The 26371-nt window shown below is 45.4% G+C and overlaps 2 protein-coding genes across 4 annotated transcripts in view; one reads left to right on the forward strand and one right to left on the reverse strand.

The window, feature by feature from the left end:
• Nucleotides 1–243: 243 nt before the first annotated feature.
• Nucleotides 244–2037, forward strand: LOC311272557 (uncharacterized protein). 2 transcript variants are annotated; one of them, XM_084379068.1, is made up of 5 exons: nucleotides 244–353; nucleotides 440–498; nucleotides 580–1721; nucleotides 1776–1881; nucleotides 1952–2037. In XM_084379068.1, exons 1-5 carry the CDS (start codon nucleotides 331–333, stop codon nucleotides 1972–1974), a joined length of 1353 nt encoding a protein of 450 aa, XP_084235194.1. In that variant the 5' UTR covers nucleotides 244–330; the 3' UTR covers nucleotides 1975–2037. The 2 variants fall into 2 exon arrangements, with proteins under 2 accessions (XP_084235194.1, XP_084235193.1); XM_084379067.1 differs by having other exon boundaries at nucleotides 580–1881.
• A 7412-nt stretch (nucleotides 2038–9449) lies between these two features.
• arid1ab (AT-rich interactive domain 1Ab) overlaps nucleotides 9450–26371 on the reverse strand; it is a 55189-nt gene continuing 38267 nt past the window's right edge. The window contains exons 5-21 of one of the 2 annotated variants that reach the window (XM_084379184.1): nucleotides 22823–22861; nucleotides 22120–22360; nucleotides 21369–21458; nucleotides 20852–21022; nucleotides 19991–20294; nucleotides 19263–19408; nucleotides 19050–19147; nucleotides 18750–18959; nucleotides 18425–18629; nucleotides 16361–16493; nucleotides 15311–15486; nucleotides 15093–15222; nucleotides 14798–14917; nucleotides 14506–14602; nucleotides 13500–14319; nucleotides 12902–13032; nucleotides 9450–12786 (exon numbers count right to left, since the gene is read on the reverse strand). In XM_084379184.1, the coding sequence (XP_084235310.1) occupies nucleotides 10864–12786; nucleotides 12902–13032; nucleotides 13500–14319; nucleotides 14506–14602; nucleotides 14798–14917; nucleotides 15093–15222; nucleotides 15311–15486; nucleotides 16361–16493; nucleotides 18425–18629; nucleotides 18750–18959; nucleotides 19050–19147; nucleotides 19263–19408; nucleotides 19991–20294; nucleotides 20852–21022; nucleotides 21369–21458; nucleotides 22120–22360; nucleotides 22823–22861 (5034 nt within the window). In that variant the 3' untranslated portion in view covers nucleotides 9450–10863. The remainder of the gene's footprint in view (nucleotides 12787–12901; nucleotides 13033–13499; nucleotides 14320–14505; nucleotides 14603–14797; nucleotides 14918–15092; nucleotides 15223–15310; nucleotides 15487–16360; nucleotides 16494–18424; nucleotides 18630–18749; nucleotides 18960–19049; nucleotides 19148–19262; nucleotides 19409–19990; nucleotides 20295–20851; nucleotides 21023–21368; nucleotides 21459–22119; nucleotides 22361–22822; nucleotides 22862–26371) is intronic. The other variant, XM_084379185.1, reaches the window with a different exon arrangement.

A 26371-nucleotide genomic window follows, 5' to 3' on the forward strand; every position in this document is an offset into this window, starting at 1 on the left:
AGGTTTAACGCAGAGAGGAGAAATCTCAGCGTAACAAAGTAACTGTTTAATGTGTAAGGAGCTCTTTCTAGCAAATTAAAGCTACAGTTATTTGAGAGCGCAGCGCAGAGAGAGGTGGCAGAAGAGAAGAAAATCAGCTGAACTCTTCTCTCCCAGTCACCCTGAAACCACAGCAGCACACACCTGTAGACAATCACTTCATTAAGCACTGATTGGATGCAGACTGCAATAAATGCAAACCTCTCTGCTGCACACACATGCAGAGCAAGTAGCTTCAGGGCAGTTGGACTACTGTTGCTTTGACAGGGTTGCACACGTTGGCACACAGAAATGGCTTGTGGAGTTCATTTGGGGTAAGTTTTTGCTGCTTTTCCAAGTATGTTGAGTTACTGTTGGCTGTCCCGTTTCTTCTGACCTTGATGTTTTGTCTCCTGTGCAGGGTCTTGCTGATTTGCTTAGTTCAAGCAGAGCATGTACGCTGTTCGTGGGCTGCACAAGGTGAGCAGAGCACAAAGGTGTCCGTGTCTCTTAGCGATGCGATGCGTGAGCTGTGCATTAATGGTCTTGTTTCTCTTGCAGCTCAAAGCTCTCAGAGACAAAACAGCAATGCATATGTTGGCTTTTCACAACAGCAGAGTGGACAAGGAAGACTTGCTAGTAACTATCCCCAGAATCAACTCAGACTGGCCTCAGCCCAGAGCAGCAGTAGTTCCAGCCAGGGACTCTCCAGTCGAGGCTACACATACCCTCAGTCGCAACCAGCTCAAAGTGGCTACTCTTCAGTCAGGTTGGTGCAGAGCAGCTCGCTATCAAAACCTAACTGGCGACCAGCTAAGTCCAATCAAGTAAATGCACAAACTGTGCCAAAACAGTCTTTTGGCCTTTCTTCGGCTATTGTTAGTGGAAGTTCTGTGAGTAAGTACCATAAGAAACAGAATACCTTTACTGATGTCAGCAAGAAGAGGACTTGGCCAGTTCAGCAGGGTACAGCACGTGTGTCCAGCAGTTCTGCATCTGTTCAGAGTCCTAGAAGCATATCTACAGCACAGAAGGCTCCCAGTGCTGCTGCTACTTCAGCCAGTTACGGGCCAAGAAGCTATGCTCCTGTGAAGTCTTCAAGCCGGTTCAGTGCAGGTGCTCCAGCACTGCAGGAAGCCCCTGTGAAGATGCAGACATCAGCCACTGCCCGTGCCAGAAAAGTGTCATCTTCAAGTCGTAGCTCTAAAGCCTCTAAACCTTCTCGTTACTCACCACCTCAAAATGAGAGAAGCCTAAATTACCCCAGCCAGACTGATGCTGGAAACCGATACCAGAGCAAACTGTTTCAGCCAACTGGAGGAAGCGCCCAAGGAAGCTACAAGCCTACTTCAATGTCCAGCATCGGCTCAAGCCACGTAAGTTACAGCCACTCCCTTCCAGCACACCAAAAACAAAATGCTGTTAACTTCCACCCACGCAGCCTAGAGAAGCCAACAAGTCAGAGGTCGAGCTACGCCTCTGGGAGCAGCAGAACAGGAGCCTCTGGTCAGCTCTTCGCCCCAACCAGAACCCACGACATCCCTGACCGCTTCGGTGGCTTCGCTATCAGACGGCTGAAAGAACCTGCTGACCAGAAGGTGAGCGTCAGGAAGCCGCAGCAGTCCTATCCTGCCTCTTTATGGCAGAGTGCATCTCTCAAACCGCAGCAGCAGGCCTACTCGGCGCCCTCGCAGCAGCAGCAGGCCTACTCGGCGCCCTCGCAGCAGCAGCAGGCCTACTCGGCGCCCTCGCAGCAGCAGGCCTACTCGGCGCCCTCGCAGCAGAGTTCATCCTACCAGCCACAGGTCCAGAGTGTTCATCCTGAGAGCAAGTGGAAGAGGTTTAGGCCAGCTGGGAAACTAAGTGAGTATCTGATTATTTCTTGGTGTTATTTGCTTAAGCCTTGTTTCTAATGTCTCTGATCTTCCAATAGGTGCAGCAGATATCACTGGATAAAGAATTTATTGTGTTTTTTTTAAATAAATATGTTAATTAAAATCTTGTCTTGACATCATTCAACTTTTGTGTACTGTGCCAAAGCATGTGCATTTTGCTGTATACTTGGTGCCATCTAGTGTGCAAAGGAGGTGTTGCAAAATGGTTAAAGTGCCCTCTATCAGTCTTGTATACTTTGTTTGGTTTTTTTTTTTTTTAAGAAAAACCAAAACAACCAGGTTTATTTTAAAGCAACACAATTTGTGGAGGTGGTGTTTCATCCCAGCTTATCAAATACTGATGCTGTGGGTTGGTGTTTGACCTGAACTGCCAACACAAAGCAACAGTATCTGAACCTGGGGATGAGACTCAACAATCGACTCTTCTCCACAAAGTTGCATTTTTTTTTTTGTAACAACTTGGCTCTGAACACCGTTTGGAACAAGGGCTTCTCAACTTGGCCAAACATTCTGATTTCTCAACATGTTGGGCATTGAACTTTTAAAGTCCATGTTTTGGGAGAGAAATGCAGACTTGAACTAAAACTTGCTGAAATGCAAGTCTGAACTTTTGACCCTAACATTACAAATACTAGGGTGACAAGCTTTAGACTTTATAGCAGTGACTTAAGATGGATTTTTTTTTTAAAAGGACAGAATATTGCAGAAAAGGTGTAATTTGCCTCAAGGGCAGCTTAATGCATTGAGAGGAGTTATAGTGTGGTACATAAAAGAGCTTTTCTACACATTCATTCACCCACACCATTATTTTCTTCAAAAGGCCTAGATGAGTGGTGTCAAGGCTGCACTGATGGACACCATGTCACTAAGACCTGAATAAATCCACCCTCTCAAACCTTAGGCTGCATTGAGGTTTAAGTCTTTATAGTTTTCTATCTGCTGTGTATCAAATGTTTAGAAACCTGGCCCAGCATTTAAATATGTAAACATCAGTCACCTGTTAATCTGTAGTCAAATGGGACAATGCTTTTGTATCTGAATGGAAACTGAATTTATAATTGATTTACACTAATCAAAGTTCATTTTTCAAATAAGCTTTATTGACACTGAATGTTGAAGTCACAGTACATATCAAACATGGAATGATTTCTGAACTGCCTGTTAGCCTTGATGAATTTCTCAACACTTGACAGAACAGTGTTTTGGCAGATGTGTTGCATGTGTGACTGAAGTCCTCAGCACGATCCACTCTACCGCGCTCCCATTCTTTACAACAAACCTCAGACCTGTTCATTTATGAGCTGCACTAATCTCAAACATGTCAAAATGTATGTTCTGCAAAGTGACAGATTGCTCCGGCTTCTGGTTGAGAAGCTGTTTGGAGGTACTACAGCCAAAACAAACACTGACACCTGCAAGCAACTCATGTTAACCCAACATTAAGGACGGATGGATATACAGAGATTCATGAGGTTTCAGTTTCTCTATCTTGAGCGTCTTGATTTCTGCAGATGCTGACAGCCTCTTCAGTGTGTGACGAGGAGGAGGAGGCATACAGTGACAGCTTCATCTGAGCGGGTGAGTTAAGGACGCTCGCCATCCTGCTGACTGGGGCTGTCATCTTCTAATTGGTGACGCTCTGGTTTGAGGTTTGGAGGCAGATTTGGTGCAGAAGAGTCCTGCCCTGACACTGAAAACAAATAACTATGATCCCTATAAATGAAGACAGTAGCTAATAAGATGGTGATGATATGTTGTACAATCTTTATTTTGCCACAGTCTGATGTCACTAGGGATTTGTAGTCTTAATAAAGGGCTTAGTTACCTGACTGAATGAAACACCACATGATTTCCATCTTCTCCTGTCCTCAGTCGTCCTTCTGATCCGGTCGTGAGGGAGCATTTCTTCTACGTTGTCATGGAAACTCTGGTTGTACTGTACGTTCCCCTACAGTTACCACGTGTTACCACAGGGAGGCGCTGCAGGGGTGACAGAGTGGCAGGAGGACACTCAGCTCCTCATGTCACCTCTGGGTGGTGTTTGGGGTCGGACAGTAACAGCCGCTGGGGGAACATGAAAATACAGCAGAGTGAATTATTCATCAGAAGAGATAAAAACACCTGTGTGTTAAAGTTGCCATAAACTATTTCCATTATTAGCCCCAGCCACCTGTACCTCTGTGAAGAAAACCCTCACGGCAACAACAGAATGATTTAAATCATCTTTGAATAATCATATAAGATGTATTTAGAGTTTTGTTATGTTGTTACTGATTATGAGCCATCTGAGTGAAAACATCCAGCAGAGTGAGCACCATGAAGAATCAGTGAATCACTAATAACAGAACCTGCAAGAGTCTTTTGATAATGTTATGTATGATTTCCCCCCAAGTCATCTTCACCTCAGTAAATAAAAAGAAATCAAAGGCTGAGTAATCTAAGTGATGCAGAACAGGCAGGTACATCATACAGTATGTCAGCTAGCATACTTGACTTCCAGTGATTTTATATAACACACTATCGTAGGTCGTTTTCTTTCCAAGTCACAGTGTTGTACTTATCTTTTTTCCACAGGATGTGAATGGCAGTGGTTCAGGTAGTAGAGCAGCTCCTCCATTCATTTCAGGGTTATTGTTGCTTTTGTATACCCACGAAACTCAGGCCAGCATGGCACCTGTCGGAGCCAGCTGAGATATTTCAGTCAAATAGCTCAACTGGCTCCTGTCGACACAAAAAAGCAGCCGCAAGGATGGAATCAGGCCTGGATGAGGAGGAGGGATCCCCTCCTAAAACCAGGCCTAAATCTTATCCTGTATTTATTATATTATTCTCACGGCACAGGTAGAACCGGGGAAGTGATTTCTTGTTCACACACTGTGCAAGCCAACTTTCTTTCCTTTTTCTTTCTTTCCTTCTTCCCTCTCTTTGTCGTTTCCTGACAGGCTTATATGAGATAAAACTCGCCGGACTGAAGGGCAAAGCTGGACTTGGAGGCGCAAAAGCAGTTCTGGAAAGAACACTGCAGAAAGTCAACTCATGTCAACTCCAAGTGCACGACATCTTTCTGTCACTGGATAATCGTTACAAACAAGATCATAACAAGGTGATAACTCCTGCACACTGGTTTTGAGATGATCACCTGTCGGGGGCTCTTGTAGCACCTGATCATACACAACATGGCTGCTGCAGTCCACATCATCTGGTGTCACAGTTACAAGCTCAAACTCAAACTCATAGATGTTAAAACAGTCAAAGTTGTAGTCCAAATGTGCAATATTTTGTGTTTTACAAGTACAAAATACTCAATAGAAATGTCTGCAGCCAGCAGGCCTACTAACAGTGAACATCGAGCGCAGAGCTGCCCAAAGTCGGCCTGCAAGATGTTTCTAGCGGTTATGTTTGCTTTTGCACTGAGACTAGTGTTTAAACTGGTGGCCTGATGTTTGAAAGACGTCTGAGAAATTTCTAACAAAAAGATGCATCATGGGAAATATAGGATCCAGAGTTTTTTTTAAGTTTGAAGGATGCTGGGGAAATTCTGATTTTGGTTCTTTTATCAGACTCTGTCTCCTCCTTGGAGCTGTGACGTCCTCAGCTTCGTCATCTCCATGCTGCTCTGAGAATTGCAGTTACACCTTTAGGCACATTGTTGAGCATCACATCTCATCACAAAGCACATGGCACACAATAATAGAACCCTACAGAGACACACTGTACTTTGCTGTCCTCACCAGATGAGGGCAGCATATCTTCAGAGTAGAAAGAGGAGCCAGCTCAAGTACAAGATGACACACATACGTAAAGGGTATTGGCTGCAAATTAAAGCCCAAATCTATGTAGATAAACAAAATACAATTAAATCACAATGTAATACATAAATTAGACTCATATGCTGAGTTGATAAACACACAAAAACCTCTAAAGCCATCATAACCTCGATCTAATAGTGTGTTTATACATGTAGCATGTGGACGTTTGCAGCTTTAAATACAATGTCCTGTGATTCACTCATTGCAGAGCCTATCAAGCCAAATCTCAGCGATCACCCACTCCACTGTGACTTATGCTGTAATCAATATCTGAGCACATGGCTATCGACAGCGTTCCAGTAATCTGTTCCACAGCATCCTCAGTTACAATGCTGTCTGTATGTTGGAAGCAAGGCTACACGAGAGAGGATGGAGGGACGCCAGGAGGGGCCTCTGTAAGATTCCTCAGGTGCTTTGTCGATGCAATTATAACGGATCAACAATGTCTTTAGGTACGTGGAACACTTTTGGCAGCGTGCGTTTACTGCTGGCTGCCGTGATTGTTTGTCATGGCTCTTGCAGATATCCATGACAGATGCCTTCGGGCCCCCAGCCAGCTTCAGGTGCCGGCATGAATGAAATGTAAAGCGCAGAATCTCGTGGTTGTTTCAATGGCACCTGTAGCTGAGACTCTCCACTTGGTATGGATGTGGAGTACTGGACAGATGTGGCAGGTAGGTTCCACTAATTGTTGTCGGATGCGGCTGCAGATGGACTGGACGCTCTCTCGCAGCATGCTGACAGTGTAGATTAAGAATATTCATAGGCAGGCGCACAGATGCGTCTTTGTTTTGTTTTACTCTTCTTTCTCTGAGCTGAACAGCAGCTTACCACTGAATCAAACTGTCAAAGAATACAATAAGCACTTTATGCTTTCTACCTTTTTTGTCCACTCCTACACTCCGACAAATGTTTAACAATATCCAGCTACAAATCCCAATGCCCAGAGCTTCATAACATGTCTTTTCAATGCTGTAGTGAGAATAATTCTTCAGCATTGTCTACTACCTTGATATGCATAACATTTGGGTACATATCTCCTGAAATAATTCAGAGTTGTTGCAATTTCATAATTTTCCCCATATTTTCGCCCAAAATGACCTGCATCACTGTGCTGTTACCACCAACTGTCCTCTAGGGAGCGCAATGGGGCAGGCAATGGGGGACAACACTGTTAAGAGGACTGGTGTGTGACCTTAAAATCAATATTTGGTACGCAACAATGTATTAAAGGACATGCTCTGACATGGAATCTGTTCGTACTACATGACCTAAAAATGAAGATTCAGTCACTATCTACTCACCCCCATGCCGATGGTCAGTCAGGTTAAGTTTTGTCGTCCACAAAACATTTCTGGAGTTTTACCACAAAATAGTGTTGCAGGATTCTCCTAAACATCTGAAGTAGATGGGGACTTGTTTTAAAATGTAAAAACAAACCAAAAAGCCCCCAACAAAATACATAAATGGCTCCATACAGCTTGTCCGTCGTGATCCAAATCATTATTTACACCTTTAAAAGGTCTAATTTGTCAGAAAGTTGATTTTTAAGTCCAATTCCCAACTCATCAATTCCTGGCTCTTAGGGATTGTAGGTCAAGTCGGCATCCCAAAGTGTCAGTTGAGAATGAAACTCAAAAAAGTCAACTCTTCTTACAAATAGGACCTTTAAGCTGAAATCTTCACTGTAGCGGCTGAGCTAAAACTGTTAGCACGCACTCTGTCTGAAGTGGGTGCACAAGCTCAATCGAGCGTCAAGGGTGTTAATATCATCTTGTCAAATCAATTTGGGATCGGGGCTTCCAGAGACTTGGATTACGCTGAGCTGTACGGAGCCATTTTGTGTTTTATTCAGTTGGTTTTTTTGTAGATTTAAAAACAAGTCCCCATCTACTTCAGCTGTTGAGGAGAATGCTGTGGCGCTGTTTTGCTGTAAAGCTCCAGAAATGTTTTGTGGAGGACAGACTGACTGTCCATCAGCATGAGGGGAGTAGATAATGATCTTATAAATGATTATTTATTAGGGCTAACTTTTCCTTTATTAACTATCCCTTTGCTACTTCAGCCAGACGAGCAACATGGCTCGAGTAATTCACCACTTTGGTCCGCACTGAAATTTTCCCACACTATGTGATGACATTTGGTAAAGACAGTTTATAAAAACCCTAACTTGTGCTGCCATTGGCAAATGATCACATGCTTACATGTTAAGCTCAGATGGTGAACATGGTGAACATTATACCTACTAAATATTAATATTAAATACATTTAGCTCAAAGCACTGCTGTGACTCAGTACAGTATTTTCTGCTGACTAATTTTCAGTTTAGCTCAGGTCAGCTTTATAAATGTATACTTAAAACTTTAATATTAGGACCGATTACTGTCTGGCTGATTATCAGGGCAGATATTCAGCATTTTATAGCATTATTTGGCAGATTGCTGATAAAATAAATTAATTTGAAAAAGCACTGCTTTGGCTCTGATTGGTTACACGTCATTGGTAACAGCCTATCAACCCTGAATGATCTGAATAAAAGTAACTAGTAACAAAAGTTATCAAATAAATGTAGTGGAGTGGTAGTATGAAGGAGAACATGGAAATACTCAAAGTACCTCAAAATTGTACTTAAGTGCAGTACTTGAGTAAACTGTAGTTACATTTCATCACTGGTTATTCAATATTTTGACACTATGATTTTCAGTTTTTACTGCAGATGAATATTGGTTCATAAATCGGTTATTGTTCTCCTCGATTAGTTATAGTCTGTAAACCATATCTGTTCATGAACAGACTGACAATCTCAGCAGTGCACACTCACAGGTTTATTTCTGCAGATTCATGTGCCTCGGTGTATTTTACAAAGTCAGTGTTGTCTAAAGGAAGTGAGGGCTTCACTTTGGATTACTTTTCTTTCATGTCTCTATTGTGTAAGAGATCTTGATCTCAGTGAGACTTCCTGAATAAATAAAGCTTAACGACGGAAAAACCACTTCAAGAGATAGCAGCGGCCTTTGAAAGTGTAGTTGTTGCCACATTTAGCTCGTGCTGACTGTGTTCTGTTTTTACAGATGCTATTTTGTCTCGCCATTGAGGACTAGAGTGGAAATAAATATTTTAAAACTTTAAAATGTTGTCTACTGGGTTAAAATTAAAATGTTTTTTGTTCTTTTAACTTTGTGTCTCCTAAATTAACATTAGATCACTGTAAGCATGTCAGACTTTTTGTTTTACTGGCTACTTCAGTAATGTTGGGTTTATTTAAAGTCACACAACTTAAAATGCAGCTTCTCTCGAAAAAATCTAGAGAGAATATTCTGGAGGAAAATGTTTTAACCCTTCTGAGGTTATCTGTATGCATCACGCAGAGAGCCTGTTCACAATCCCCCGCTAATGTAAATATATATGTAAATACCAGCATGTGTGATCCGGGGACAAGGGCAGCCGTGCAACATCTGGGTGAGATGTCAATCAATGCACAAATGGAAAACATGGCTGCGCATTTGATAAGCAGCGTACTCCACAGAGCTGGCTGTGTGTTGTGCCTCTGCATCCATGTGCAAATATCAAAAGCATCAGCAGAACACGCTGTACACTGCTTTAGACGTAATGAATCGTCTCTGTGCAGGTGAGGTGCGAGCCTGCTAAAAAATTCAGGACTTTATTAACTGCTGCCTCAACGATGTGTGAGGGGAATAATAAATAAATCCACAGCAAACGTCTTACGAAGATTTAATGTACATTTATTCTTAACACGTGGAACATATAGTATAAAGATTTCATACTGAATAAATGATATTCATTAAGCCAAAAAAAGGAAAAAAGAGGAATTTACATCAAGTTTTTAGCTACATCATCTGAAATACAAATATGCAGAATCCGCATCACTGGAAAAAAAAATAAACAAAATAAACAAAATTAAAATGGTTTCTTCATCAAGGTCTAGTTTGTCATTTATGAAGGAGCTCAAATGGAACCGCAGACATGATTTTTGTTATACTCTCTACACCCAGACCGGAGACAAACTGAAACTTGAAGTTGTGTTTGTTGGGGGGAGGGGGGGTGGCATTGGACAGCAGCTAAACACCCCCTGGAGCGCGATACGAGCAGGGTGAGGCGCCTAAGTAACGGAGAGGGTGGGCGTCAAGTAATCACATGGCGTACTTGATGCAGGGAAACTTGTAATCGTCAAAGATTAAAAATGGTGAAGAGCAACAGAAGTTGAGAAAGAGAGAGAAGTGTAATGTACAACATCATATATACACTGCAGCTTGGACTGCATCTAGAGTTGAGGACCAGTCCTAAAGAGGTGACTTTTTAATATAAGGGTCAAGTCATACAATCAAGGGACAAAGAGAAGAGGTCGGGGTGTTGTAGGTTCACCATACTTTGGGGGGAAAGCCGTTTTCTCTCTCGACATTAACTAAAACTGTTTTTAAAAACTACAGTTTGCTGCCAAGCCAGCGTATCTCAGTGTGAAACAGTATTATTACAGTATGTTTACAGTTTTTAAGGTGTACAGTACAGAAAAAAGTCCTACAATCTACTGCACAGGCCTCCCATGACAGATGTCTGTTCACAGCCAATAATGTGGTTCCTGTGGGGCTGAGTATATAGCATCCAAAGTTACAGCAATTATACCACACCACAGTCCGTGAGTCTATGAAGCCTCCAAACATGAACCATAATATTGTTTAGTCCGTGCCCTCTTCCCCCTGCCGACCCCCCGAGGGAGAAAGCGAGCACACGTATCCCCCAAACTCACTGTAAACGAGACAGCAACTTTGGTTACAGTTTCTTCTTTTTTCTGGAGATTTTTTCTTTTCATTAAAAAACAAGTCCTTTCCGCAGGGCAGCGCACTCTGTCCTTTGCCTGGGTCCCAATCTGCTCTTGTTTGTCAGTATCTTTCCATTTCAGACGTTTAAAATCCACAGCTACTTCATGATATTCCTTCCTTTAGTGAGAAGCAGGGGTAGAAAGACAGTGGAATCCGAGGTGATTTTGCATAAATTAAAAAAAAAAAGGACAGTCAGTTTTGCTCTTTTCACTCACACGCAACAGACACACACACATACAAAAAAAAGGGGGGGTGGGGTGACTGGGAACGGAAAGAGGCAGAGCTGAAACCTCCCCACGGCTGTCATGACTGGCCAATCAGAAACAGTACGTCACAGATCACTTGGGACACCAGAGAGTTCATAAGTGGAGACACTGAGATGTCCAGTAGCCGCGACTCGTACAAAGTGAACTCCGAGTGGTTTTCCTCCACCTTAGCCAGGGCGTGCAGGGCCCGGGCTGCCCGCCGCATCATGTCCACACTGGTGGGCTCAAACTGAGGTGCGCCCTGCATTTGTAGCAGAGAGCTCTGGCTCTGCTGGTACTGTGTGGCAGCTAGGCTGTCCTCCAGGAAGCCCAGCAGGTTACCCACGCTGCCTTTCTGCACAGCGATAGACCGCGCTGCTAGGCTGTCACCCTGGGCCAAGTTAGCCAACAGGACGACCGCCATTTCCCGACAAACGGCCACCTTGCGTTCACCAACCAGACGCACCAGTGAGCCGTACAGCTTCTCCAAGCGGCTGAACGGTGGCGTTGCCAGAATGAGGTCGACGTTGTTGTCCTGGATGCTGAGCTTGCTGAGGGTCTCGAGGACCAGTCTCTGGGGGGAAAGTGAGCCGTGGGGCCCCAGCGTTGGGAAGGGGTCCAGGGCCTCTGCTGAGGGGCAGACGGCCCAGTGGAGCAGGCCATCCAGCAGCGGCAGGCATATACTCTCTGGGTAGATAGAAAGGTCCAACTGGCCTGAGATGTTCGCCAGAGTGACCAGGCAGTTCTCCCTTAACACCTCGAGGCAATCCCACCACCACTCATCTCTCTCGCAGCTCACGCCTTCATCCTCCTCTTCCTCCTTCTCGTAGGTGACGGGCGCCTGTTTGCGTTCGGGGTGCCTGTGGTGGAGCAGCACCAGGCGGCCCAACAGCAGCAGGAGCCCTGGGTGTTTCGACATCTCCTGGTCATTTCCGGGAACGAAGGAGAGGCTTCGCACAATGTTGGACACGCAGATGCAGCGCCGAGCTAACGAGTCCTGCCAGTACGACAGGGTGCTGAGCGGCGTTTCGTCCTTGCTGTGAGGCTCGTCCTCCAGGATCTTGATGTTGCGTCGGCTCTGGAGGTCAGGGTTGATGCTGAAGAGGTACTTGCCGTTCTCTTTCTGCTCTTCAGCACCTCCACGAACCGCTTCCTCCGTGACCGACCCTGGGCGGGCAGATAGTACATCATCGATGGTGGCAGTGACTGGTGCACCAATGGGAAGAGGAGGAGGGGTCTTCTCCGCTGGAGACTTCTGCGGTTCAGAAGACTGGGGCTGCTGCTGCCGAGGCTTGTCCTCCCCGTTGGACTTGGCTTTCTCCGGGTTATCCATCACAGTCTCAGTCACCTGGACCTTCTTGCGGCTCTCAGTGGCTGTTGCCGTGCGTTTCCGCTGCTTCAGAAGGTCCATCCGGCTCTCAAAGTGGGTCTGGATGTGTTCGGTAGTGTCACCACCACCAATGCTCCAGTGTATCAGGCCGCTGTCAAAGCTTTGCCGCTGCCCAAGCTTGGACGAGTGGTTCAACAGGAAGGGGTTCTTCTTCCTCACCACCTTGATGGGGAGTTTATCAAACTTGCTAGCCTGCTTGGGCTTCTCCATGTGGAGGTTGGGGTCCTGGGAGGACCCTGAGGTAGAGGTATTGGGTTCCTTGATAGAAGACTCCCTTTCCTTCTCCTCTTCCTCATCCTCTGAAGACTTGTGTTTCTGTGAGCTCTCATCCTCCTGTTTCACCTGGACCAGCGAGGAGGTGTCAGGATTGGCCTTTGTTTCCTCCACTTCCTCCTCCTCTTCATCGTCTTCGTCCAAGTCCATGTCCTCGCCTTCAGGCATGGGCATGTCATCATCAGAGTCCTCAGCAGCGTTGGGGTCTATGAGGGTGCGCTGGCCGGGGTCTCCTACTTCGTACTCCTTTAAGATGCCAAAGATCTCGATGAGGCAGCGTCGAAAGTACTCCACCACCAGCTCCAAGAATCCAGGCAGCTGTGAAAGAGAAGAAGAAAGTCACCAAAACAATCCAATAAACAACTAATGAATACACGTGTGACAAGATATGTCAGATTGTTGTGTTAATGTAAGTTGAACAGATGTAGCTCACCTGGCACAAGTTGAAAGTAGAAATGCTATTGTCATCATACAGTAAAATGTTAATGGTGTCCAAGGCCCAGGTGCTTTCAGCTAGTAAGCCTGACTTTAGTGACATCATCACTCTCCAAGCCTCAGGAGTGCCTGAAAAGATAAGAACAGACAGAATATGAGCAAACCTGAGTATGATCAGTTATAACCGCTGTGAATGACAGGTGTTAGTCCATCTGTACCATCAGGATTGGTATTAATGTAATTCCTTTTACTTATGTCACCTATTCCATACAAACAGCTTTTATCTGTTACACAATTAAATTGCCCACAGCACAGCCAGAGGTATCAAATGGCAAATTCAGGTCAGGCAGGCGGGTGGTCATTAATTAGATATTTGGTGGTGATTAGTACTGGGGCCACTCATTTAGAGAAAAGGTCAAACACAGCACTTTAGACTCTAGTTTATGTCTGTTCTCAATGAGCAGTTTTTGATTCAGTAACTTTGTCTTAAATGTCTTCGCATACAGCCTTTTATTTCAGTCTTAACTGCACTTTGTTCACTGTATATGCATGTCTTTTGAAAATACAGAGCAAGGAATGAAATAAAAGTTCTGTACCAATGTCCTTCATGGTGAGTCGCCTGCGGGGCTTCAGGTGGGGTTGCGAGGCCTCCACAGAGCCAGGAGGGAAGGCCACATCTCGCCTGATCATGGGTTGCTGCACAGGGGCCTGGCCAATATGTGAGGCGGGTACCGGGGGTCCAGCTTTCTGCACCTTAATGCCCGGATGCATATAGGGCGACTTGCTGGGTGACGTCCTGCTTTCCATGGGCCGGGGCATCGGTGCAGGGCTTGACACCTGAGGAATGTGGTTCTGGGAAGTCTGGTAGGTGGATGGCAGGGGTCTGGTCATGGGAGGTCCGGAACCACCGGGGCCAAATGGTGGCTGCCGCTGGTTGACGTGGCTAGGCCACTGACCCTCATGGTTTATGCGTTGGTCTGCTGGCATCATCTCCTCCGAGCGGTTCATGCCATGGTAGCCGGGGCCCTGGCCGGGTACAGGAGGCCCCTGTCGGTTGGGATAGTTGGGGTAGCCCATCTCATTGCGACCCTGCCACATTGGGCCCTGGGGGCCGTCAGGACCTGAAGGCATGGGGGTTGCCATCATCTGGGGAGGCATTGGGGACTGGGAGTTGGGGCCTGCAGATGACGGTCCTCGTTCCCGGCCAAAGGGGAAAGGGAACTGGTTCTGTGGGCCTGGTGGTCTGCGTTCCCCTCCAGGGTACGCATTATACTGGTTATACATATCCTGTTGGCCCTGGGGTCCTGAGGATTGGGGTCCTGGCTGCTGCTGACCAGTGTAGGGTACGTTGTACATTTCTCCCTCATGGCGCTTGGCTGGAGGACCATACCCTCCATCTACAGGACGCTTGTAGTTCTGTCAGAAGACAAGTTTCAGCGTCATACTTAACAATTGCTTCTGTTCAACAGATCCCAGCACAGATAGGAAAGTTTACTGTTAATAGATATATGCTAAAAATCTATCTTTAATTATGGGAGCTCTAAAAAGAAAGAAATCAATTTGCAGTATGAGCAGGGCAAACACCGAACAAAATGTTCTTACCGGTTGCTGCTGTGGATACATTCCTGGCTGTTGATTTGGGTAAGGGCCACCAGGGGGAGCTCCTTGGCCAGGGAACTGATTGGTATAGGAGTCATGCCTGGAAACAATAACAAAAGTTCACACCACTACATTTCACATTTCTTCTTTACAGTAAATACACAAACAGTTGTAGTAAGAAACTCCAACGCTGAAAATCCTATTGTTTTCTAAAATTATCACACTGGCCTTAAAAACAACAACATCTCTCTTTCTCCCTTCATTCAGACCAATCTTTGCTGTGAATGGTACTGACCGTTGCTGTGGTGGAGGGCGGCTGGGCGAGTACATCCCTGTGTCGGCTCCAGAAGGCATCATGTTTGGCTGAGGAGCTCCTGGTCCCATGGTGCCATCAGGTCCCATGCCTGGCTCCTGTCTGTAAAGCCAACAAACACTCGTCAGTTTGATTTGACTTAAATTTGACATTTGACTAGTACAGGCCTGATCTGATTATTGTAAGACAGTTTGTAACACTTTTATGCACGATTTACAGATAAATATATAAGTAGAACAACATGCTGACCACTTAGAGATTAATGCAGTATGTTTACCTTCGGTCATATCCGTAAGGGTACTGTTGCCTCTGGCCCATCTGCATGTTGCCCATAGGGCCTGGAGGGCCTCTGTTGTACTGTTCTCCCATTCCACTGTTGGGGCCTGGTTGCATGAACTGCTCTCCAGCTTCAAACAGAAAAACACAGGTCATTGTTAGTTTCAGCTCTAATTGAACTCCTACAGCATCTGATTGGCTGGTTTGGCTGTTGGTTACCTTTCCTCATGCCACCGAAGGGGTCTTTGTTGGACTCGTAGGGACCCATTCGGCCCATCATCTCTGGGCCACCCATGCCAGGCTGGTAGCCCTGTGAGTTAGGAGTCATGGCGTTCCTTCTGGAAAACGCTGGGTCTCCGCCATCGGCAAAGGGGTCCTGCAGATTAACGCTACTCCTATAGGACCACAAGAGGCTTCTTAGTGAAAAAGAAAACTATTTGGTTCACAGATATTATTTTCAATACATTATATTTTAAGTTTCCAATTTTTCAGGACACTTAAATGGTTGATAATTCTTCTTGTCCTGCCTCTACAAACTGATCTCCAAAATAGGAGATCGTGTGCAATGAATGCATCTACTTTATTTATTCTGCAGTTTTTGGGCGGCATTCTTGATACCGTTCAGGGCTGCAAGTAACGATTATTTTTCTTGTTGATTAATCTGTCGATTGTTTTCTTGATTAATCACTTAGTTGTTTGGTCTATTTAATGTCAGAAAATACAGAAAGAAATGTCAATCAGTTCCCAGGATGACGTTGTCAAATTACTTGTTTTGTCCACAACCGAAAGACATTCAGTTTACTGTCAGAGAGGAGTAAAGACACCAGAAAATATTCATGTCAACACACTAGAATTTTGACGCTTTTTGACGTAAAGTATTTAATCAATTAAATAAATTAACTCAATTAATTTATTCGTTAATGACTAATCGATTAATTGTTGCAGATCTAGTACTATTCTTTACATTATATATAATTAGTTAGTAGTAGTAGTGTCATTTTCCAAACCCCAAATACATTGTTTAACAATTTTTTTTAATACTTTCATCATTATAATACTCCTCTTTCTCACTCAGTAACAAGCTGGTTGGCTGTGTGTTTATCTTAACATCATCTACCATTACATAATCTAAACATATTTTCCTGTTTGTTGTATTCCATTTCCATTTCCTGATTCAATTTCTCCACAGGGATCAGTTTCATTTCACTGTCAAGAATCCTGATATTGTTAACATCACAGAAACATGATATTGTGGCTTCTAACTTGTACCTGACGCCGGGCATTGGAGGCATTTGCGTGTGCGGGGTGGAGGCTGGTGTGGGGGGCTTCAGGTCTCCCCCCTCTGCCATTGAACTACTGGTGGACTGAGGTGTCTGGGGTCCTTGCAGGGATCCAGAACCAGCTGCAAAACAAAGATACACACACTGAGTACTGAGAAACGACAAGAAAGTCCTCAGGTTTGTAAAACGCATTTTTATTTTATTCTAGAGAATTCAAAGCACATCCCCTCCCCTCCTCTCTTCACTCCAGGAATAAAGGCGAGAGTCGATAGCTGATAGTGAAGCGGGGTAGTCTTGTGGATAGGCTGAGCACTGCTGGGGGCTTTTAGGAACACATGCTGCTTTTGGCAATCCTAAATCCCATTAAGAAATTCCTGAGCGCTGCACAGAGGAACACAGTTTGTGTCAAGCTGACTGGCTTTTGAGTGCGCAGCCAGCGAAAATGTTGAATCTTCCAGCTCATCACAGCATGCCAACCCCCCCCACTTCCCATCACCCTCCTCCTCAACCACCGTCGGCTCTCGGAGTCACCAGGAAACAATGATCTAAACCCCGACTCTGACAGATTACTGCCTGACCTGTACAGACAGCAAGATGTGTGTGTGTGTGTGTGTGTGTGTGTGTGTGTGTGTGTGTGTGTGCATGAGAGTGAGTGAGTGAGTGATTGTTTGTGTTGTGTGTGTGTGTGACATAGTAGCGCTCATCCTTAACTTCAGCTCAGGACTTCTCACTATTAGCATGCCAGTCTGATGACTCACAGGTTCCCATTCATTAAAACTGGCACACACACACACATACACACACACACAACACCAGGGTCACTGGCAGGTCACATTTATTCACATTTTCTCACATCACCCTCTCGCCTCTCTCACTCTCACACACATACACACACATTAACTGACTCCCCCACCCCCTCCTCCTCTCCTCCCCCTCCCGCCTCCTCCCTCTGGGCAGGGATTTCCCTCTACTAAAGATGAAGGGAGGAAAGGGGAGGGGGGAGGGGGAGGATCTCGTGAGGACAGAAAAAAAATAGCATGGTAGAAACAGAGTCAGAGTCAGAGAGAGAGAGAGAGAAGTGCATGATTTTTACGCACACACATACACACACATTCAAGCCTCTTCCCCCCATTCATCATTTCTGGCTCAGCACTAATCTCCAGGGAGTGTTGCCTTGCCTCTGTAGCCCTGGGCCAGGCACCAGGCAGCGAGGACACGCCACTGACGGGGCATCGCTATCGCCAAATCACCTCCCGCCCCGCGCCCCCTCCCTCCCCCTCTTCCCATCTCTTCCTTCGTACTAACTAGAGGGCTGATGCCAGCTGACAAGCACCCTGATGTCTCCTGTAACAACACCCCGGCGCTGACTCAGTGCCCCGTGTCTGACAGCCTGGGTCTAGGCCAGACTGAAGCAACACGTGGTCGCTCCTGGTGTGGTTGGCTCCTGGCAGCTAAAGCCCTCCAAAACAAACAGCTTCCAGGCGACACGTCGTCCTGAGACCACCCCACTGCATCCCCCTTAACCTCTGACTGACTGCCAGTTTACACACTGACTTTTCCCCCCCAACATTCAGAGTTCATTGAAAGGTTTGGCATTCTGGTGGCATCACTGTTCGCGCATAACCCAACGGGAGGGAAGTGTGAAAGGACAAGTCTTTCGTCATGTCCTGTGCAAATGCCAGGGAGTAGTCCCCCATGAGATGTCTTCGTGGAACTGTCCAGAGGATGCGCCGCACTTCTGTGACTTATAGCTACACCGTCGCCATTTACAACTCCTCCAATATACGCCAAAATAGCAGTGATTTATGGGGGATGGCAGCCTCGTACAGGAGATGACAAACGATGGTCTGAGATCGGCTTTTAACGGTGCAATTAATAGGATACAATAAAATAAGGTGGTTTATAGGGCAGATGATGTGAGGCAAATAGAGCAAGGAGGATGTGATGAATTGCATGGCAACCACAATGTGCCTCAGGGAGAAAGTTAAAAGGAAATAAGCTTTCACTCATTGGATACGAGTGTGATTTACAGACATGGCGATGGGGTGCTCACCTGGGCTGGGAGGCTGGACCTTGGGCTGGTTCTTTTTGGTGTCCGTGTTGAAGAAGTCCGGGGGCGGGTCCTCGCCGCGCTCGATCTTGCACTCGAAGGCGTACAAACACTGGATGTACTGTTTCTTGAGCGAACTGGCCGCGCTGCTCGACGTGCCCACGTTCAGGTTGGTGGCCAGCTCCCTCCACTTCTTGTTCTTGTTCACCTGGTGGGCGACAGATGAAGGAGGAGGCTCAGAGAGCAGCACACAACAGCCTTACAGGGATTATAGAGCTGTGTATTTTTTAATGTTGGATAATCAAATTCAGGTGGAATCCAGGCATACCTGGGTGAGGCCGCCGATCTCTTTGACGGAAATGTAGAGTCTGAAGAGATCGAGAGGCTTGCGTCCCACTGCGGGTAGGTTGTTCATGCCCATGGCCTTCTCTTCAGCAAACGCCAGGTATCGATCTACCCACATCTTCCTCTCTGGCTCTGGGCCGAGCTCGTATAGACGAGTGATCTTCTCGTTGGTAATGGTAGATGAGCTCGACTTCTACAGGATGACGAATAAAAGTTAGAGTTAGAGAAAAAAAAAGCTCCAATGAGCAACAATGATTTCGTGGTGTGGATTTAGAATTCTTACCTTTTTGGATTCAGGCTTGGGCGTCCCCTCCACTTTGTTGTTCATCTTCGGTGCAGGGGCCATTTTCTCCATGCCAAACTCCGTACTGGGAGCCATTCCTGAGTGTTCAGAAGACGAAGGTGAAAAATAGAAGATAACCACTCTATGACAACCTTTAAATGGACAAAACATCCAGGCCCACAACTGTCTTGCGACTGTGTAGCGTTTACTCACCAGGGGTGTTGTTGGCCATATTTGTTCCCATTGGGTATGGCCCTGGACCTCCCTGGTTCATCATACCGTGCATGCTGTTCATGCCAGGGCCGTATGGAGAGCCTGTTCCCATCATGCCCTGGGACATGTTAGGGTAGCCAGGTGGCCTAGAGGAGAGAATGCTTGTTAATAAAGAACACTTGGGAAAAGTTTTTAATTTGAAAGTCATCCTTTTCGAGCCTTTTGTTTGATCCTGTAACAAATCTAATCTTTTTTCTTGTCTTGCATTAACTGGGTTTAGCTTATTCTGTAGGAAACATCAATTTACGTCATATGATTCTAGCAATAGCCAGGCCCACGAGTGCCTCTCAGTAGGCTGAGCTGGCATCCACGGCAGGGAGAGATGTGATTCACTGATGTCAGAGACCATCTCCTGCTCTCTATTTCTCTCCACTTCTTCCTTTTCTCTCAGAGATAAGTGTTTGGTCTACTGCCATCTACTCCGCAGCACACTCCGGCACCAAAACACACAACAGACCGGCTTGCACGTGGGAAGAACCAATCATTTTTCATGGTCACACAACCAGCACATATGAGGAAGGACACACACACATACACACTTAGCTAAAAGATGAAAAAAAAAAAAAACTCAGGCTTAAGAGTAATACAATGAGTCGAACAGACTCTCGTCATCGGCTCTCTTATGTGTCATTGAGACAGTGATGCAGCCAGCAGCTGGAAGCACCCACCTGTTGTGTATGGAGTTCGTGGGTCCGTGGTGCATGGCCGGGCCGCCGTCCTTCCTGTTCATGCCTGGAGGGGGACACATCCCAGAGGCCACCTGAGGAGGCATGCCGGCCATGTTTGAGGCCATCCCAGGACCGTAGGGCCGAGCACCCATCTGCCCTGGGCCTATCCTGCCAGGCGGGATGGCTCCATACGGAGCCCCGCTGCCCTGACCAGGCATGGGGTTCATGGTGCCGCCCATGCCGGGACCACTGGGGGGGTAGTTGGCATTGGGCATCCCTGTGTAGCCAGGCTGCCTGGGGTAACCTGGAAGGGTCACAGATGGACAGAAACTTAAATTTCTAGCCTGATACGCCCAAACATCTGATAGGGTTTCATTCCAACTGATTGTGTTTATAAACTGTGTTTCGGGCTAAAACAGAGAAATCTGCAGAAGGACTTCTACTCATCTGTCCCTGCCGAGATAAAGAGTTTCAGCAGTCCGGCTCTAAATTTACCTCCGCGCAGCCTGTTCTGACAAGCAGCCTGATGAAGCGGGCTTTATCTGGCCCTCGCTGCTCGCTGCTATGACTCATAGCAGAACTTCTTCAAAGCCCACAGAAACCATCTGAGACTTCAAAGTGAAGTGATAGAATTTCATAAATATATGAAGTGAGAGGAAACTTCAAAGCCTTTTTTAAAATCTGGTCTATCTATGAAACTGTGATGGTCGCAGGGCGTCAACTGTAAACTCATTCATAATATTTTTAGGATTGGAAAAAACTGTGTGATATGACTGAGCAGAGAGCACCACTCAACACTGCACTCTTCTCTCCTTTACTAACCACTGTAGAGGGCCTTACACCTCTGCCCTGAGGCCTCACCTTGTGGACCGTACTGCCCTCCCTGAGGCCCGTAGTTTCCCATGGAGTTGTTCTGGGGATAAGGTCCCATCCCACTATGTATCTGGCCTCCTGAAGACTGGCGTGGAGATAAGGCGGAGCCAGGCTGTCCAGGGGACCCGTAGGGGGGCATCTGAGGGTTCCGCATGTACACTGGAGAGGATGAGAGGAAAAGTCATTACAATTCTTCATTTGTAAAACACAAAATATGAAATCTCTGCATGTGCACAAAAACACAGCAGTAAAGAGTCTTTTTCTGCTGTTACTCTCATTCAACCTGGCAAGTAGATTACAAGCACATTCTAATTTAATGATACAGCCTGGGGGAGCGTTTAGAGGAGAAAGGAATGCATACAAATGCAAACAATCACACCTAAGAGCTGCTGAGAATGTGGCACACTTTTCTCTCGCTGTTGGCCACTGAGCTACGGAGAAGTTAAGTGTTTTTTTTTCCTACTGTATTCTTCACAAAACTCTAGGACCATGTATCAACACTCACCCCTGTCCTGGCCCATGGCTGACTGGTTCATGGAAGAGTGCATGATGCTGTCCGACTGGACACTGGGTGGCCGGGGAGGCATCTGATTACCTGCAGGACAGCAACACAAGGTTCAGAAAGGTTCAGACCTTCAGAAATCTTGTTATCTTCAGTCTTTGCATGTCGTTCAACTTTTAAAATTTTGACCATCAACTGACCAATCAAATCCAAAAATAGAAACACTATAGTGTCCTATTGGATGCCTGTTAAACTGCTCTCCACTAAGAGTTGTAGGTGGCATCCTAACTGCTGTTTTCTCCGGCGTCTGGGTGGTTTACTAGCATCATGTTAGGAAGAAATGTTCCCATCTGGCAAGTCACTTCATGAATTACAAATGTGGTCTGTTTGTATCTGTGAGTGAGCAAGTGTTGAATTAAAACTCTAAATCTTTTTTCGTTGTTACAGGATGTTTCACACACCATCTCACCAACTCTATATGAAAAATGTATTCACGTTATTTTCAGCAGGCCTAACTGCTATAACACTATCAAAATAAAAAATACTACATGTAACAAAATCATGCAGTAAAGAAATACAGAATGTGTTTGGGAATATATTTCAGTTGCATATTGTAGTTTTGATACTGCTGTGAAATTGTTTAAAACATGCAACAAATATCTATCAGACTCTGTCATACATGAGCAAAAATCACATCAACAGTGCTTTAAAATTTAGATCTTTCCAACGACAAAAAGTGTTAGTCTGTTTTTACCTGGCACAGCAGCAGGGGACAGAGGGCCAGTGCGGGAGGGGGTGACGCTAGCAGGAGAACCCACAGGTGATGGCGAAGGCCCACGTATGCCTGGCAGGTGGGGCGAAGTGTGCGGAGAGAAGGGCGACTGGGCAGGATTGCTCTGCTCACCCTGACTGCTGGACACCCCTGAGGTGCTGACTCCCGGGCTCAGGGCGCCCTCTGTACCAGTGGGCAGGTCATCGATGGAGCCCGAAAGGTCCTGGAACAAGAGGAGGAACACAGGTTAATGATGGATTGTACAGGGCAAATGAAGTTAGTCTAATCTTTGGATACATTCTGGGTTTCTATCTGTCGACTGTAAAGACTGAGCTGGGAGCTCTGCCAACTTTGCCAATTTGTTTTTACTTCTGTGGGTAAAACCATGAAATATGGCTAACACAGCTGATGACTTCTCATTTTTAATGGTTTATGTGTTTCTTAAAACCCAATTCATACACTTTACAGTAACCCATGGCAGCTAGGCCTACAACTAACCTTTATTTTCATTATTGATTAATCTGCCCTTCATTTTCACAATTAATCAATTAACTGTTTAGTCTGTAAAATGTCAAGGAATAGTGAAAAGCGATGTCTTCAAATTGCTTCTTTTGTCCAACAGTCCAACACTCAAAGACTCTTCATTTACTGTCATACATGATAAAGAAAAGCAGCAAACCCTTACATTTAAGATGCTGGAACCAGCAAATGTTTGACAGTTTTGCTTAAAAAAGAAAAGAAAATTGCAATTAATCAATTATCAAAATAGCAAGAGCAATACATTTTCTTTTGACTGACTGATAGTTGCAGCTCTAATGAAAACTGATTAAAATGTTATTTAATGCACCATTTCAGCAGTGTATACTGGGATAGGTTAAACAGGATTATGATGGAGTAAAAGAGAAATTAAGTAGAAAAACCTGAAACACGATATCAAAGTCTGTGTGTTGGTGTGTGTGAGAAGGGATGTAACTAAAGCCCAGTTTGTCTCAGAGTCTAATATGTGACAATTTTTTTTGCATCTGGGGGAATGTGAATCCAATTCAGGTGTTTTCCTGCACACACTTTACTGAGGAGGGTTTCAGAGTCATGTCAAAGTCAAGTGAAGTCAAATCAAGTGAGTGGAAATCCAAACAGCCAACGATGCGTTACAGCAATCTTTCCCCTCACCAAGATGTGTCTGTTATTCTCTCACACAACAGTGCCAGCTCTATTATTAAACACGCATTCAGGTGCAATGACTTCTTTCTCCACCTTTTTAAAAATACTCCACATCACTTCTATAATGCTGATAATGATCCATCTTGGCAAGGAGAACTCCGTTTGTGTGGCTTGCAAAGAGAAAGTGGGGGGAAAAAATATTTGAAGCAAGTCATCTTGGGAGGCAGTTGAAATAATTGGTGCTGGGCACCGGCTCTGGTGCCATGTGGTGTTGTTATTGAGCCTCGCTGGCTGTGACACAAAGACAGCCAGGCGGGCAAGAAGGTAGGAATGCAGCCGGCGATGATTATGTTTGTGGGAAGGTGAATGTTTACACACTGGCCACTCACGTGGAGCCCATGTGCTCGCTCAGAAATGCAAGCTCATCTGCCAGTCACATCGGAGGAGGGAAAAAAATGGGAGGGAGGAGGAGGAGGGAAAAAAAAGCACTCATTGGAAGGTGGCCAACTATTCCCATAGAAATCTCACACTCGCAGGCTGGCTGCAGCCCCGAAGCCGGTGGTTTTGCACTTGAAACAGCGCCCGTTGCTATTTTTGGGACGTGACCTGATGGAGGAACCCCAGAGGGAGTGACAGGAGCAGAACGCTGATTCAGAATCCACCCCCCCTCCAATCCACCCCCACCCTATTCCCTCTGCCCTCCCTCCATCTCTTCCTCTCACTTCACTGACTGAACAAACCCAGGCCTTTCTGACCCGCACAGAAGATGTGACAACTACAAAACCATGCGAAAAGCAGCAGGAGTGCTTTATGTACAAGAATCACACTCTTAAGACTTTCATTGGCTGATACCCAATTAATGTTCACAAATGTAAAATCAGGTCAGAACAAGGCAGAGCCATGCTGTGTGAACGACAGAGCAGGGAGATCTTAAAGAGCAGAGATCAAACAGCATGACATTCTTTGCTTAAACAACCATGGCGGGATCCTTTTTCCAACAGCCAGCATCGTCAGCTGACCTACATCCCCCCCTCTTCCCAACCAGCACCACCCCACCTCCACTCAGACATCACAAGACTGGTCATCTGACAGAGGGCTCAGTCTGAAGGCCCCGGGCCAGCCGCCAAGATGACCACCTCGGCAGCTGCCACACTCAGAGCATTAGAGATCACAACAGAGTTGTGTCCCCGCCACAAAAACCCGCCTACACCAACTCCTCCACCCCCACCCGACCCAGACTACAGGGCAAAAAGGTCAGGGGTCAGTTCCTGGAGTTACGCCCAGGAGTCACCTCTGAGCAGGAGGTCACTGTGGACGGCTGCACGGGCCATACTCACCTCAGTCCCAAGAAAGAAAGAGACACCAAGAAAGCATTAATAAAGCAGGATCCATCCTCTCAAAAAACATTGAAAAGTGGGATCTGAGGTACTCTGGGGTCCCTTACGTGCATATAAGCAGAATGCAGATCAGTTGGGTAAACATCTACCTCAACTGAGAGGTTTCATTGCCATTTTTTCCATCCCAATGCTGATTCCAATACCTGAACTTTGTGTGTTGTCCAATAACAACCACCAATCCGATATCAATATTTTAGCAGTATACTATTAACACTATGAATGTTATGGCTGAGCTTGAAGTTACACATCTCACTTGCCATTTATAACTACTATTATTGGCTATTTGTGCAGTAACAAATGTGTTAAGCTGCATTAAGGTGCACCAGTCGCTGCTGGGATGTAGTAGAGTCCCATTTCTAAAATAAATCATTTGGTATTGGATGTACAAACACTTGTGTACTTGCCAAATATGGATTCCAGCATCGTACGAAGTATCGGAAGGATTTACATTACTGGTATTAGTATTAAAACAACCCGACAAGAAATCAGTTGCTGAATGGTACAGTAGGATTAATATTTCCACTGTGTGGTTTCAGGTTATGTTTTCACTCATGTCCGTTTATTTGTTGGTTGGTTGGTTTGTTAGCAGCATTACACAAAAACTACTGAACAGATTCCCATGAAACTTGGATGGAGGATGGGTCTCAGCCCAGAATATACGCCATTAATTGTTTGTCCAATATTTTTTTTCTTAATTCCTATAAGATTGCTAGGTAGGTTTTTCGAAATCTTTGTTAATTTCTCAAGGAATAATTCATGCATCATGATGAAAAAATCTGGCGTATTTAGGTGCTTGGTGTCTATGAGTGAGCACAAGTTGATGCATATCCTAATAAAAGGTCTATTATTCTTCAGCAACACAATGGAGGTTATGATGGTTGATTAGGGTGGTTTAAATTTAGAGTGATACAGAGCTGTCAAGTTTGATATTGGATTAGACTAGATTGAATTAAATGGGCCTATTCAGCCTGTGGCGGAGGTATGCGCTCTACTAAATGCCATTCAGGTTTATTGCTACAGCAGTAGCACAGGTCCCCAGAACAGATTTGACAAGGGTTACGATTTGGATTGGGATTCAGAACTGGATTGAGATTTTCCTTATTTTTCTCCCTCAGATTTTCTTGCACCAGACCAGTGGAACAGAATTTCACTGGAAACAGACAAAGAACAGCCACCGAGTCGAACACTAAAGACTGCATCCTCAATCCACTGACAGAATAATAAAGTGGCTGTTTGTATAAATTACCTTAAAAAAACTGGATCTAGTGTTACTTAACTCTTTAAGAATGTTTTGAGAAGTCTGGCTCATTTTGTTAACTGCAAGAAGGGGGCTTTGTAGAAAAATTATGATATTAAACCATAATACTATAGGATTAACAAAAATATTCCTGAATTGTGTTTCTTATGACCAAATCTCATCAAAACGTTTACTGGCCATAATTCAAAAAGGTACAAAAAAATTAAATACAAATCTATAAAAACATTCACATATGCACCTTCTATACTGGCACGTATGCAGCACAGAGGGCGAGCTCTTCTGTAAATATCTGACAACTGACAGCTCTGATCCCTCAGCCTGGATAGGCAGAAGCATTGCATGCGCGCGCACACACACACACACGCACACACACACACACACACACACACACACACACACACACACACACACACACACA

The sequence above is a fragment of the Pagrus pagrus genome (genome assembly GCF_965226575.1).
Source record: "Pagrus pagrus genome assembly, chromosome: 17".
Classification (NCBI taxonomy): Eukaryota; Metazoa; Chordata; class Actinopteri; order Spariformes; family Sparidae; genus Pagrus; species Pagrus pagrus.

Excerpts from the sequence above, each read along its gene's own strand:
- LOC311272557 (XM_084379067.1), top strand. The coding sequence starts at position 331 with ATGGCTTGTGGAGTTCATTTGGG. Across the intron at positions 354-439 it reads GCTTGTGGAGTTCATTTGGG|GGTCTTGCTGATTTGCTTAG; the intron begins GTAAGTTTTTGC and ends TCTCCTGTGCAG. Across the intron at positions 499-579 it reads CTGTTCGTGGGCTGCACAAG|CTCAAAGCTCTCAGAGACAA; the intron begins GTGAGCAGAGCA and ends TTTCTCTTGCAG.